The sequence below is a fragment of the Mandrillus leucophaeus genome, unplaced genomic scaffold (assembly GCF_000951045.1).
Source record: "Mandrillus leucophaeus isolate KB7577 unplaced genomic scaffold, Mleu.le_1.0 Scaffold310, whole genome shotgun sequence".
Classification (NCBI taxonomy): Eukaryota; Metazoa; Chordata; class Mammalia; order Primates; family Cercopithecidae; genus Mandrillus; species Mandrillus leucophaeus.
Genome location: NW_012103255.1, coordinates 455,191 through 469,428, shown reverse-complemented (window position 1 = coordinate 469,428; position 14,238 = coordinate 455,191). Strand labels below are relative to the sequence as shown.

The following is a 14,238-nucleotide window of genomic DNA, read 5'->3' as shown; positions in this document are numbered from 1 at the left end:
ACCACACACACCACACACCACACACAAACACCACACACACACCCCACACACACCATACACACCACATACATCACACACCACACACCACACACACCATATACACCACACACAAACACCACACCACACACACACCACACACACCACACACCACACACACCACACACACCACACACACCACACATCACACACACCACACACACCACACACACCACACACCACACACACCACACACCATACACACCACACACCATACACCCCACACACCACACACACCACACACCACACATCACACACACCATATACACCACACACACACCCCACACCACACACCACACATCACACACACTATATACACCACACACCACACATCACACACACCACACACAATACACATACCACACACACGCCCCCACACACCACACAAACACAACACACATAACACATACCACACACACCGCACACACACCCCATACACACACCAAACACACCACACACACACATGCCCCCACACATACCACATAACCACACACACACCCACACACACAAACCACACACCAAACACGCCACACACACACACACACCACACACACCATACACCCCACACACATACCACACACATTACATGCACCACACACACACACCACACATACGACACACACCACAAACACACGCCACAAACACACCCATACACACCACGCACACCCCATACACACACAACACACAACACACATCACACACACGCCCCCACACACCATACACAACACATACAAACACCATACCACACAGACAAACCACACACCACACGCCCCCACACACACACCACACACACACAAACCACACACACCACATGCCCCCAAACACACACCACACACACGCCCCCACACACAGCACACACACAACACACATAACACACACTCACCACACAAACCACACACAAAATACACACACATGCCACACACACACACAGAACACACACCACACACACAGCGCGCGCACACACACACACCCCCCATGCATTGCAACTCAAATCAAAACAAACTGTGGCTGATGCTTTCTGTGATGGGGGAGTTTTTAAAAGTGGAAGAGCAAAGGATGAAAACATTTATTCTGATGGAGAGGTTTGGGGAACCCCTGAAAAATTGAGAATAAGGCACTCAAGATGGAAGGCGCAGCCCAGGCATAGAGGCAGGGAAATGATCTGGGAATAGCAAGAAACCAGTGACTGAAGGTGAGCATGCGTTGGGACCCCTGGGGGGATGTGACAAGCCCCTGGAAAGTAAAAGCCTCAGTTCTTCCCCAGGTTCACGGTCCCCATGCTGGGTTCCAAAATCAGAGGCAGCGGAAGGGCTAGAGGATCTGCTGGTGAGGCTAAGCCTTTGCATGAATTTGAAGGGCTTGCCTGTTATCACTCTTCCCCACAGGTTGAGGAGCGTCAAGATGGAGCAGAGGAAGCTAAGTGACCAAGCCAACACACTGGTGGACCTTTCCAAGGTGAGTGGCAATGTCTGGAGACATCCCCTAGAACGTGCAGACACCGAGTCTTCTCAGGCTCACCTGTGAGTCCTGGCTGGGTTTGCACTGAACAGAGCAGGACCAGGCAAGCAAAGACAAATTTCTGCCTGGTTCAAAAATACCTATGCTCCAGTTTGTTCCATTTGCAATCTACCGGTATGTCTTGTGGTCTTTTAAAACTTGGCATTTGTTTTTTAAGTGAAATCGCTCAGGTGTGTCTTTGCGTGGAATGAATGAGCTGACCGAACCTTTCCTGTGTCATTTTATGAGCTGCACACTGAGGGACTCCTGAGGTTGGGCTTGAGTTTGCACGGCTGTGAAGCATGCTAGCAAGGACCAGACGGTGACGATAGCCATGCTGACTGCCCAGGTCACACCGGTTTGCTGTGATACTTGGAACTTCATTTTTGTGCATCCTGCAATCCTTAGCAACCAGTTTTTCTGGCCTCAAATTGGTGGCAGTGGTGTGTGTGTAGGGGTGCATTTCTTTACTTCTCAAGAGGCAGATAGCCTACAAGGAACATGAAGATACCCAAAGAGAGAACCCTCCTTTGAGAGTCCTAGGGCGTGAGGCTCGCCATCACTCTGCCGCTCTGTTTCTGGCCCTGAGCTGCCATAAATACTGTAAAGAAACTCTGTCCTCTTGCAAATCACCCAGGTGAGGGAGCTGAAGGCCACACTGCTGGCAGAGCTGAGAGTGGGTGCCACTGAAGAAAGGGCTTCCCCCACCTCAGCCCACTCTCCTCATTGCCTCTTGATAGGAATTGTATATTAAGCGTACAGCCCAGGGCCAGGCTGGCAGAACATTCCAGCAGATGTCAATTATCATAATGGAACACATTCCCTGGGTAAGCAAGAGAAACTCCCTCAGGCACATTAAGCACCCTTTGAAAAGAGTGCAATCAGAGAAATCACTAGTTGTCGGGCCACGTGCAGGCGCCTTGTTTAATAAAGGGATTGAACAAAAGAAAGGGCCTCCTAAACCTGTGAGGACTTCAGTCGGGGAGTAAGCGGCTTGGCACAGTTGGGGAGAAGCCTCCAGGCCTGCGTGCCTTTGGAGGAGGGCGTTCACGTGGAGTGCAGGGTGGTTCCTAGGAGCCTGCGGTGGGAGTGGAACGTGGGCATGCAGGAGAGAACTCCCTCAGGTTTTTGGGTGTGTTGGTTTTAATATCAGAAACCTGCTGGGACTAGGTTTAAAAATGGAGAAATCTATTCTAAGGATATAAGGGAGTCTCATTCCAGGCAGAACCTCAAAGGAGACATGTGGCCAGACTGCAGGAAGGAACTGACTTGAACCAGACCTGGGAAGCCCCCACAACCAGGAGGTCTCTCACCATCGCTTCTGTCTCTTTCTGTACAAGTGACTGCTTCAGTTCTCTCTCCGTCTCCCTGTCTCTCTCTTCCTCTCCCTCTCTCTCCCTCTCGTTCTCTCCCTCTATGCCTCCCGTCCCCACAACAGACTGTAACAGGCTCCAATTCAGAGAGTACATATGATAGTTTTAGCCACAGGTAAAGACTAATTGGCCCCCTACTAGTCTTAATTCTAAATTCTCAGAAGAGAAGAAATGATTGGCCAGTTTGGGCCATGTATCCACCCTGGGACCAATCAGCATTGGCCAGGAAGAGGGTCATATGGAGCAAACAGGGCTAGAGGCCCACCTGTGAGCTTCAGGAACAGCCCAACGAGATGCCCCAGGATGTTTCTTGTATGAGGAGCAGTGTTTCCTGTCTCTCCTCTCACCTTGCAGGACACGCTGTGACTGATGTTCCCTGGGGACATCGGGCAAACCCAACTTTCAAACCTGCATTTCTGCAGTGCCACCCATGGCCTCTCGGAGAGATGGGGCCCACAGAGCAGACTGGGTGAAGCGAACCCCTCAGGGAACTGGAAAGACACTCCTGTGAGTTGGGTGGGGGAACTAAGCTGTAAATAACCCAGGAGCAAGTTACCTGGAAAGAAAGAGTGTGCAGGAAAGAGTTAAGGGAAAAAATCTGCAGAACCCCCGTGGGGAGATCTGGGGAGGAGGTGAACTCTGACATTCGCCCAGTCTTTGTCTTTTCCTCCCAGGAGACTCACCCAAGGTCCTGGCGGCAGCTTAGCACACTTCACACTGGTCCATATTCCCCCTGGCATCCTGTCACCAAGCAACGGAACAGGGGGAGACGATAACGCCGTGTTCTCTCTCTTTTCTGTCTTTGTGCTGTAGCCTCCCAACTCAGCGCCTTCCCACTCCTGCCCTTTGGTCCTCTCTAAATTAAGAATATGGCACGTGGCCTCCACATATTATGTCTGTATTGAATTGCTGTCCTATAGGCTGGCAGAACTGGGAGGGCTTGGAGTCTTTCCCCGATTGCTTCAATTACTTTAGCTGAAATATAAAAATAATTCCTACCATCGGAGGCTCAGGTGATCGAATAAGATGATATCTGTGAAAATGCTTTGTAAACTATAAAGTTTTGCAAATGGTAGTTCTGATTATCAATATAGATGAGGAAACCAAGATCCAAACGAACAAAGTGACCATCCCACAGACAGGCAGTTGGTGAGCACCAGCGCAGGGGCCACGACCCAGAGGCTTGGACTCTGAGTCCAGAGCTCATCAGGGTACCCCTGTGGTCAAATGAAATGGGTGATTTTGCACATTCCGGGAAGAATGTGCGCCTCGAAGGGGTTCTGTCATGTTGATTAATAAAGGGAGTACTTTCACTTCTAAAGTCGTCCTGTCCTCCAAGGGCATCCACAACACAGTGTCCTGCTCTGGCCACAGCGGAGCTCATGGGGGCAGGGCCATCTCCATGCCACCTCGTGACCTTTCCTTATGCTGCCCCAGTGATTTCCCCGTGGGGCCTGGAGTCTGCTGGGGAGGCCTCACTGCATTTTGCATCCCTGCTCCCCTTCATTCTTCTCTAGCTTCTCACATCTTCTTTTACTCCTCTTTTTTCCTCTCACCTTACTTGCTGCTGCTTTGGTCCCTGGGGCATAAATTGTTTCCACGTCTTCCTAGAGTAACCTGAAATTTCAGGTGAAATAGGACTGGGGTGTCACCGGCAGATCACCAGAAACCCAAAGAGCCACAGTACCTCAGGGATGACCAGGCGACCACCAGCCTGGCCCTCTGCATTGCCGCCCTAGGAGCCTCACTCCCTGACACGTGGGAGGCTGAAGACGCCCATGAATCTTGTTCCCAAGTCTGATGTACACAGCCAAGATGGCATTTGCTAATTTGCGGGGAGAAAAATATCTGTTGCATAGACTGAGAGTCTGCAGACCAACAAGGGGGCCACGAGATGTTGGGGAAGGAGCACTGGTAATCGGTCGGCACCCCTGGAACACGGAGAGTCAGTGCTGAATGCAGGAGGGGTACTGGGGAGCTCTGCGGGGAGCACCCTCAGGACCCCTGCCAAGGAGTGAGGGAAGCAGGATCGGTCAGAGGGAGAGTTTGAACTGGGATAGAGTCAACAAAGACCTCAGCCCTTCAGAGTGGCCCTTCAGGGACGTCCCACCCTGAGGCATTGTGGATCAGACAGGGGAAAGGCCACACCTTAGCAAGGCAGCCCCTTTGGCTAAGCACTGTGCTTGAGAGTTAATTCACTTTACTTCCTGGCTGCTGTGTTAAAATAGAGGTTGGGAGATGTGCAGTAACTCCTAACTGTGTATAGTTATTATTAACTCCAATTGTATAAAGCAGTTGAGATTGAGAAAGGCCAGGCGCCTGGCAGAGGGCTCACTGTTAGTGAGCTGCAGATGTGTACTTGAGCCCTGGCCTACTAATTATACACCCACTGCACTGTCCATTCCCCACCAGTGTCTTCTCTGGAATCATTAGATGCCAGCAGCCACGTGAGCTGAGGGGTTGTGGCCCTGTCTCTAAAGAGACAATTTAGAGACTCACTTTATTTAAGAAAAAAAGGGGCCACTTTATTCCCTCTCGGCGCATATTTTCTAATAAAATGCTGTCATTAATACTCATTATTTTTGTAATAAGAAAACGCAAATGTGCACACTTCAGCCTCCTTGTCCCCAGGAAAGAAGCCTGTATCCTTCCTTGACCAGATCAACTGGTGTGGAAGTGGCTCCTGTCATACTGTGGAGGGCATTTCATTTCTCCCATTGCAGATTCCTCTGTGATGACCTGTCATCTCCCTGTCTCTCGCCTCTCTCTCTCCACACAGATGCAGAATGTCATGTATGACTTAATCACGGAACTCAATGACCGGAGCGAAGACCTGGAGAAGCAGATTGGCAGCCTGGAGTCAAAGCTGGAGCATCTCACCGCTAGCTTCAACTCCCTGCCTCTGCTCATCGCCGACACCCTGCGCCAGCAGCAGCAGCAGCTCCTGTCTGCCATCATCGAGGCCCGGGGTGTCAGCGTGGCAGTGGGCACCACCCACACCCCAATCTCCGATAGCCCCATTGGGGTCAGCTCCACCTCCTTCCCGACCCCATACACAAGTTCAAGCAGTTGCTAAATAAATCTCCCCACTCCAGAAGCATTACCCATAGGTCTTAAGATGCAAACCAACTCTCTCCTGGTCGCTTTGCCATCAAGGAACATTCAGACCAGGGAACGGAAAGAAGAGAGACCGAGCTAATTAACTAACTCATGTTCATTCAGCGTGCTTGGTCCGACATGCCTTGAAACCAGAAATCTAATCTCTGTTTAGGTGCCTCTACTTGGGAGCGGGAAGAGGAGATGACAGGAAGCGACGCCTCTGGCAGGGCCCTTGCTGCAGAGTTGGTGGAGAACAGAAATCCACGCTCAATCTCAGGTCTTCACGCGGGGGGTGGGGGTCAGATGCACTGAAGTAGCCAACAGTGAAGCCAGTCCAGAAGAGGGGTCCCCTGGGAGAGGGGGGGTCGTGTCAGGCTTGGGGGATGGGCTCTTCGCCATGGGGGTCTTTGAACACACCTCTCTCCTTTCCTTTTGTCTACGGAAGCCTCTGGGTGACAAAAGTAAAAGAGAGCTGCCCACAACTTGCCAAAACAGATATACCCAAATCAGACTGAGAAAAAAAAAAAAAGACACAGACAAATAAAAAGCCAGATTTTCCACTCAATATTAATACCCACATAAACCTGTGTGTTTGCAAACGTGTACATGTACACACATACACATCCCACATTCGGTTCACGTCCTTTCTTATTTGAGCTTAATCCAAATAAAAAAGGACTTGACACCTTACCTTACACACAATAGGTACCCCTTACATGTGTGTTGAGTTGGTTTGAATCTGAACATGGGGTGCTTTCAGTTCAGGTAGTTAGCTAGTTCTGGCCACATTCTGAGTCTCACTGAAGATGTGGGTCCCTTCAGACATATTGCACATTGCTTTGTCCTGGATATGCACCTTGCTTGATTTGAAATGGATGCCAAGCCAAAATTGTTGGCATTCAGGAGGGATAAGCAAGCTTCTAAAAATAACAGCATCTGCAGAGTTTTCTTCTTCCATCCAAACAAGCTGTGTTTTGATGGACCACAATGACTAGGTGTATGTCTGTATGTGTGGAGGGAGAGGACAAGAAATTGTGCGTGTGTGTGCAGACATGCACAAACAGGAGCAACCCCATAACACCTTAGTGAATAGAAGTATGGTTTGGGGATTTGCTGAGCTGTATTTATCCAGCAACAGGTTTCCAGCCCCAGATGTTAGAAGTGCAAAAGGGCCAAGTGCCTCACTTGTGAGCCTCTGAGCTAGGAGAAGAAGTGATGAAGAGTGGCCCATGTGGTCCCTTCTACCTGACCTTAAGTCATCTCAAAATGAAATATTGTGAGAATGAAGGGAACCCTTAGGGAACCTTATGGGTAAGGTAAGAGGACATGGATTTGTCAGTAGACTGTTCCTACTGTGCCATGTTAATCTTGGTGCGAAAAACTATTCCAATACATCTCAAACTCCAAGAGACTTCAGAAACATCAAGATTTAGTGTAGCGAGAGGCACTGAAAAATGTTTTCAATGCTCCATAATCTGACCACATGTAACATTTGTGATGTGAAAACCATCACTTTCTCATTCTGAGGTCTTTGGTTTCTGCCTATGGGAAATTGAATGGCACTGTATGGAGTATTTCATCTGTTGAAGGTAAAACAAAAGAGTGGTTTTTTTGCTTGTGGTTGTCATCTTGGGTTTACCTTTGTAAGAAGACATCATCACCATTCTGAAGGCAGTGGCTTGGCATGGAGATTTTTCTTCTGTAGCACTGGGCCTGTTCTTCTAAGGACAGCACAAGGTAGACAACTGTCGAGCCAAGGCCACTCTTTCAGGAAGATCTAGTCTGTTGCTCACCTTCTTCTTCCGTCTCTTGCTATTGCTGCTGCTCCTTTGATGGTTTATAGTCTTAATGGCTTGCCTTGATAATTCCTTTGAACACTTTCATTAGTTGTTTTGCATACCAGAGATGCCACACCTGCTGTTGGCTTATTTTTTTACTTGTTCTTTTAACTGTTGATTATCTGAACGTTTCCCCTCCTCGTTTTATGTCCCAAGAATGGTGCTCTTGTTTTCAGTGACAGTTCAGCTGAACATATAAGCAGATGTGTAAACAGATGAAATAACCATGCAGTTTCCTTGTGGCATTAGTTCCATTTCACAAAGTGAAGACCACTGGTGGGCTGATCTGAGTGTGCCAATCCTGATGATTTAAACCTGCAGCCTTCAACTAGTGATTCCTATTCACCGTTTTCATTCTGCTGTAACCCTGTGATATGTGTGTGTGGGGGTGTGAGTGTGGGTGTGTGCACATATAGAGATTTAGTCTTAATTTCAACCAGATGACATGCAAGATTCCACTGCCATTCTTCCTGGCCAAAAGTGCGCATCGACTGTGATTTATTCATTGTGGTCTGCAAATAATTCTTCTTTAACCCATCATTGATACTCTCACTTAGCTAAACCCTAAAGACCAAACTAGCAACACTAGTCAAGGGAGTGATTGGAGTTATTTCTGGTAGCAGTGGCCACTGGCATCCTAGAAACACATGGACATTTGTAGCATGAATTGACCTATTGGTAGTGCAATAGCTATACATGATTTTTATTCTTGCCAAAAGAATACTTATGCTTCCAAAAAAAAGTGATCGAACCTGCACATTGATCCTGTAACAGCAAATGGAAGGCTATTTCTCTGTATTAGCATTTCAGCTTTATGTGGGAAAGTTACCTGTTCTCCTGCAAGTACAATCAACCCTTGATGACTTAAGTATTAATTATTCTGGGTGTAGCTCACCCAAGTTTTCTTCCTACATCTTTTGGCTAATTCCACCACACCTCAGCATCACAGTCAGATGGGAAAAGGGGCAGGTGGATTCTCATGTCATGCCTTCTGGTACCGTATTTTCACATTTTGTGGTGGAGGAGATTTAATAATCTGCTCAAGAACTGGGTATACATAGCCAGGTGCGGTGGCTCACGCCTGTAATCCCAGGACTTTGGGCAAGGTGAGAAGATCACCTGAGGTCAGGAGTTCAAGACCAGCCTGGCCAACATAGCAAAAACCCATCTCTACTAAAAATACAAAAATTAGCTGGGTGTGGTGGTGGGCACCTGTAGTCCCAGCTACTTGGGAGGCTGTGGCAGGAGAATCACTTGAACCCCGGAGAAGGAGGTTGCAGTGAGCCGAGATTGTGCCATTGCATTCCAGCCTGGGTGACTGAGCAAGACTCCATCTCGAAAAAAAAAATCAGCTATATGTAAAAACTATTAATTATGGTAACCTCACTCCAATACTGTACCGATCAAGATCTGCCCACTCCTAGATGACTGACCCAATGGCAGATTCCCTACTATAATCTTTCTGACAACTCAGTGACAGGTAAAATCACTCTAATATTCCCTAAAATATCTAGACACTTGAATTAGAAATATGGAGCCACCCCCACCCCCGCCATTGCTTAAGCCATATTATAGCTTCATGTACTGTAAAGTCAGGGATGTACTGTGATACTTTAAGACCACTAATCTCAGTGGAATTTCAGGACATAGCATTAGTTGGTAAATTACACCAGACTAGGGGCTCACTCCTCCTTAGATTGAAGTCCAAATAAAAGTCTTCACCTTTGGATCAAAGGCCACATATATATGATCATCATAATAAATTGTCATAAAGTGTCTACAAACCGCTCTTGCCATCTTCCTAATACATAACTTCATGATATCATGTCTCTAGAAGTGCTTAATACAATCCAAAAGAACAAGAGGGGGAAGGCCCCAAGTCACCACTGACCGACCTCAGCAGGGGCCAGTGGTAGAACAACAATCTTGTGAATTAGGAGACATAGAAAATGCACGCAAAAGTAAATTCCAAGCGCTGAGCATGTACAAGCTATTTTTATTATTAAAAGCCAAGAAGGAAGAGCATTGAAGAAGTAATGATTTTAATATATTGGGGGATTTCCCCCTTAAATTTTTATAATTTCCTTATGAATAAACAATCATGGAAAAGAAGAAACCTAGTCATACAAAATCAGAATAAATAAAAATCTAAGACTGGATCCACATCTTTGGCCAATTCATATAAGCACCTCATACATCAATTTCTCTGTACTTAAAAAGAAGAGAATAGTTAATATTCTTAAGTACAAAGTATTCAATACAGAACAAATGAAATCACCTTTGTCATCAACAGCCACCCAGACTGATTGTGTCTAGTTCACACCTCGATGTTACGTTTGAATGCAATCAATTGTTACCAAAAAGTAATTAGTGCATATTAAATAGTGGTAAAATCAGCAGGGAGAAATATGGGATTAGCACATAGTTCCAGAACCTTCCTCCTCCTCCAGAGTGCAACTCAACAAACAGTACACTCCAAATTAAGAATCAGTGTTTCATCCCAGGACAAACGGTGTTGCTCCCATCACAGTATCACAACTGAGATACTGTGAAGTCATTGCACTACCAGTAGGTTACTACTATTTTTAAGTTACTGTTTTTAAATCCTAAAATATGTTTCCAGTTTTCTACATTCATTCTTCTTCCCCGAGAGTTGCTAGAAGCAGAGGAAGGATCCCTATTGACTCTGCAGGGCTTGATTTCAGTACCTTAGACAGCTATCTGGTGACTTCCCGGTAGGCACGAACAGCCCCTTCTCTCCCCTTGCAGTCAGTGGGCTTGATGATGCCCCAGACAGTATCCTTTCCTTCTCTACTGCCGCCAAAATCAACATTAGGGAAATGGGATCATTAACACCACTGAGAAAGAAGTTTACAGGGATAGCAATAGTAACTGTCTGCTTGTGGTAGTAGAAAGCTTGTGTCAGGCTGCATGAATAGAAATTAACGTTAAACTCCTGTTAAACAAGTAATATGTAGATTTTTATTGAAACAGACCACAGCTTATTAAAAAGTACTCAGCGCAATGGTATATACATATATACAGATAGAAGAAATATAACTGTGATCTTTTTGTTTTACGCCATTACTGGAAACACCCAAACATGAACTGGAGTTCCCTCTGAACAAAACCATTGTCAAATCTTCAACATATGACCTCCAAATCTAGGTGCCAAGTGCCCTGTGACAGTTGTTTACACACCTGAAAAATGTATCCTGGAAGCTGTAATCTTGGGCCTGGGCTATGTGTTGAAACAAGCAAAAGAGATATCGTGACCAACCAAACTGGTGGAGGAAAAGCACAAAATTCAACACCAACCTGCAGTTAGGATCCCAAAGAGATGCTGACATTTATAGCCAAAAAGAAAAAGTACAAATATATATCTGAATCGGATCGAAGCAGCCAACGTCCAGCTTCACACAAGAAGGACAAGGAATAAACAACATTCTCTAGCTGTGTCATATTGTCTCAATTTTTGAATCTGACCCAAGACTGATCCACCTTCATCAGATACGTTTTTTAATGGCGCAACAACTCAATTTTGGTCCCAGACTCTCCATTCTGCACTGGCCACGAGAACAACAAAAGAGAATGACAGGATGTTAATGGAGGAAACATTTTCATGGCAAGCTCAGAAACTGAAGTGTTTATATTCAGAATCAGATGAGCTTTAATATGAATTTGCATCTTGCCTCTGTACTGCTTGCTATTTTTTAATGATAGGAGAAAGTATAACAGTTTATTTTAAATATGAAATATATTGATATATTATAAAATATATTGTAACTTTCAATTAACATTTTGTATCAAACTAGTGTTTAGCAGGTCGACTGTCAGCCTGCTCTCCCAATGACTGTTTCTGAGTACACATCACTGTTAGTGATTGCCAGGCACCCAGATCAAGGGTCCTCCTACCACAGCCTACTGAACTGCCATATTCTAATTCTCCAAGGCCTGAGTATTAGAGACAAAAGAACATTATTCCAAGTGTAGAAGAATAATTCTACCCTAAATTCTATCAAGCCATTTCAGAAGAGATTTTAAAAGCCATCACTCCTTTAGTAGCTGTGCAAAGCCAGTTTAATAAAAGTGCAGGCTCTTTCTATATAAATTCAAAGGCCTCATTACATAAATTATATAAGTCTCAAACTCAGCCAACCAGTTTTCCTTTGACAATGTCAGAATTGGGCATAAGGAAGAGTCCTGTTTTCCTGTAACTGAAAATACTCAAAATCTTAGGCATTCCAAGTTTCTCTACGTACGTGAAACCGGGGTTGGGTTTCCAAACTACTTTACAAGGTGCAACAAGAGTCCAGTGTGCAGATGTGCTTTTCTAAATTGGCAATACCCTTGAGGGAGCAAGGTTCCCACACGTTTGTCAAGGACATGGAGCCCAGCTCCTAAGGGAATGATGGGAGGAGCCGGCAGGACAGGAACAGCCAGAGCCAGCAAAGAGCTGGGCTGCCTTTTCTGCTAGCTTCCTCTAGCTGGGAGGAAATAAAGAGTTCCCATTGAGATATTGTCCTTTATAGCAAAATTAAGAAACTCATGGAATCCACACCCCTGTTTAATAGAGCAGCTGAGACATATATGTAGAAGTTCTCAGTTCCGTCCTTCGTATGGCTAAGGCACTACTTCTAGATGAAAACAGGGTGTGTTTGGTGACAGGATAAAGGTTTTCTAGAATCAGTGAGCCTCTTCTCACCTAGGACCCTCACTTGCTGTTGTTGCTTTGGTGCAATATTGTTCAGGTGCAAACCAGGTTGCATCGGGGCAGATTTAACTGAGTGTATGTGTCTCTTCCCTTTCCAAGTCCTGGAAATTCACACAGATTTACAGATAGTGCAAAACAACAAGTTTTCTCCTGGGAAAAGGCTGGAATCCCTCATATTTCAATTTATGTGAACTTAAAGGTATATAAGTCTTGGGGCTCAATGACATTAGGTATTCATGCTGTTTGAAAGAGAAATGTCTAAATGCCCATTTTCAGTCTGTTTATGTAGCTGAGCCCTAACTTGTACACAAGTTTTCTTTTTATGGAGCTAAATTTTCTCAGTGCCTGTATTACTCCTCAGTTATATGTTAGGCTGAGCTCCACTAAAGCCATCTGAACTCCAGGGCACCTGTTTTTATTAGGTTACTTACTCACGGGATAATGGAAATTGGCTTATTTTCAATTTCACAATTGACTGATTAATGTATTAGTGGTAATTGATTTATTTCTTAACTTTTTTGCTACTAAATGATTTTTCTTTTTTAAATTTTTAAAAATTATTATTATTATTATTTTGAGATGGAGTCTCACTCTGTTGCCCAGGCTGGAGTGCAGTGACGTGATCTCAGCTCACTGCAAGCTCCGCCTTCCGGGTTCACACCATTCTCCTGCCTCAGCCTCCCGAGTAGCTGGGACTACAGGTACCCGCCACCACACCTGGCTAATTTTTTTGTATTTTTAGTAGAGACAAGGTTTCACCATGTTAGCCAGGATGGTCTTGATCTCCTGACCTTGTGATCCACCTGCCTAGGCCTCTCAAAGTGAGCCACCGCGCCGGGCCCACTAAGTGCTTTTTTTCTTTTGGTTTTTCCTTCTAACACTGCTCAGACTAAGATTTACATTTATAAAGAGCAAATATATTCTGACCTTTCCCCTCAAAGTTGTATTCCATCTAGAATCAAGGAAACAAATGTAAATTCATCATTTGGGGAAAGCAGACCTCTTGACAGCAATTCAAGTCCATGGCTATATGCTAACCCTTGCTGCTCAAAGCATGGTCCACAGACTGGCAGCGTTAGCATCATCTGTAAGCTTGTTAGAAATGCAGAATCTCAGGCCCCACACCAAACCTTCTTCATCAGAACTGGCCTTTTAACAAATCCCCAGGTGACCTGTATGCACTGGAAATATTGATAAGCACTGGTGTCACCTCCCTGTAGTGATAACCAAACTTATTAATAATTAGATAATGAAACTATTTCTTCCTTGAGTCTCATTTACAGAATTATTTGACCATGTGAAGGTCCTGAATGATCATAAGGATAAAAAAAATACATCTTAAAATTCCACTTGAGGTTATATAACATGGATGGTCTACATCAAACATAATAAAGTCCATAAGAGATAGTCTTTTTCCGGTCTTCATATCCTTGAGCCACCTCAAAGCCCCCATTTTTAAGTTTTAGCCTTTTTTTTTTTTTTTTTGCCTAGGCTAGCAGGGACATCAGAATATCAGGTGGAACCTCAGGGCAGGTCCTCTGGAAGGTTACAGGGGTCTCTGCTTAGCATAGTACAGAAATTGTTGTGTTTCTTGATGCTTGTGTTCTTCCCTTGAGGAACTCAGCATCTCGCCAGTGAGAACTCTTCTCCCCTAGAGGAAACTAGCAAGATAAGTTAGTTT

At 45.4% G+C, this 14,238-nt stretch overlaps 1 protein-coding gene across 5 annotated transcripts in view; it reads left to right on the top strand.

The window, feature by feature from the left end:
- KCNN3 (potassium channel, calcium activated intermediate/small conductance subfamily N alpha, member 3) overlaps positions 1 to 11,226 on the top strand; it is a 184,602-nt gene extending 173,376 nt beyond the window's left edge. For 2 of the 5 annotated variants that reach the window (XM_011987429.1, XM_011987431.1), the window contains exons 7-8: positions 1,422 to 1,491; positions 5,686 to 6,520. In XM_011987429.1, the coding sequence (XP_011842819.1) occupies positions 1,422 to 1,491; positions 5,686 to 5,982 (367 nt within the window). In that variant the 3' untranslated portion in view covers positions 5,983 to 6,520. Of the gene's footprint in view, positions 1 to 1,421; positions 1,492 to 5,685; positions 6,521 to 11,011 lie in introns of those variants that run through there. The other 3 variants (XM_011987428.1, XM_011987432.1, XM_011987430.1) reach the window with 2 other exon arrangements.
- The last annotated feature ends 3,012 nt before the right edge of the window (positions 11,227 to 14,238 follow it).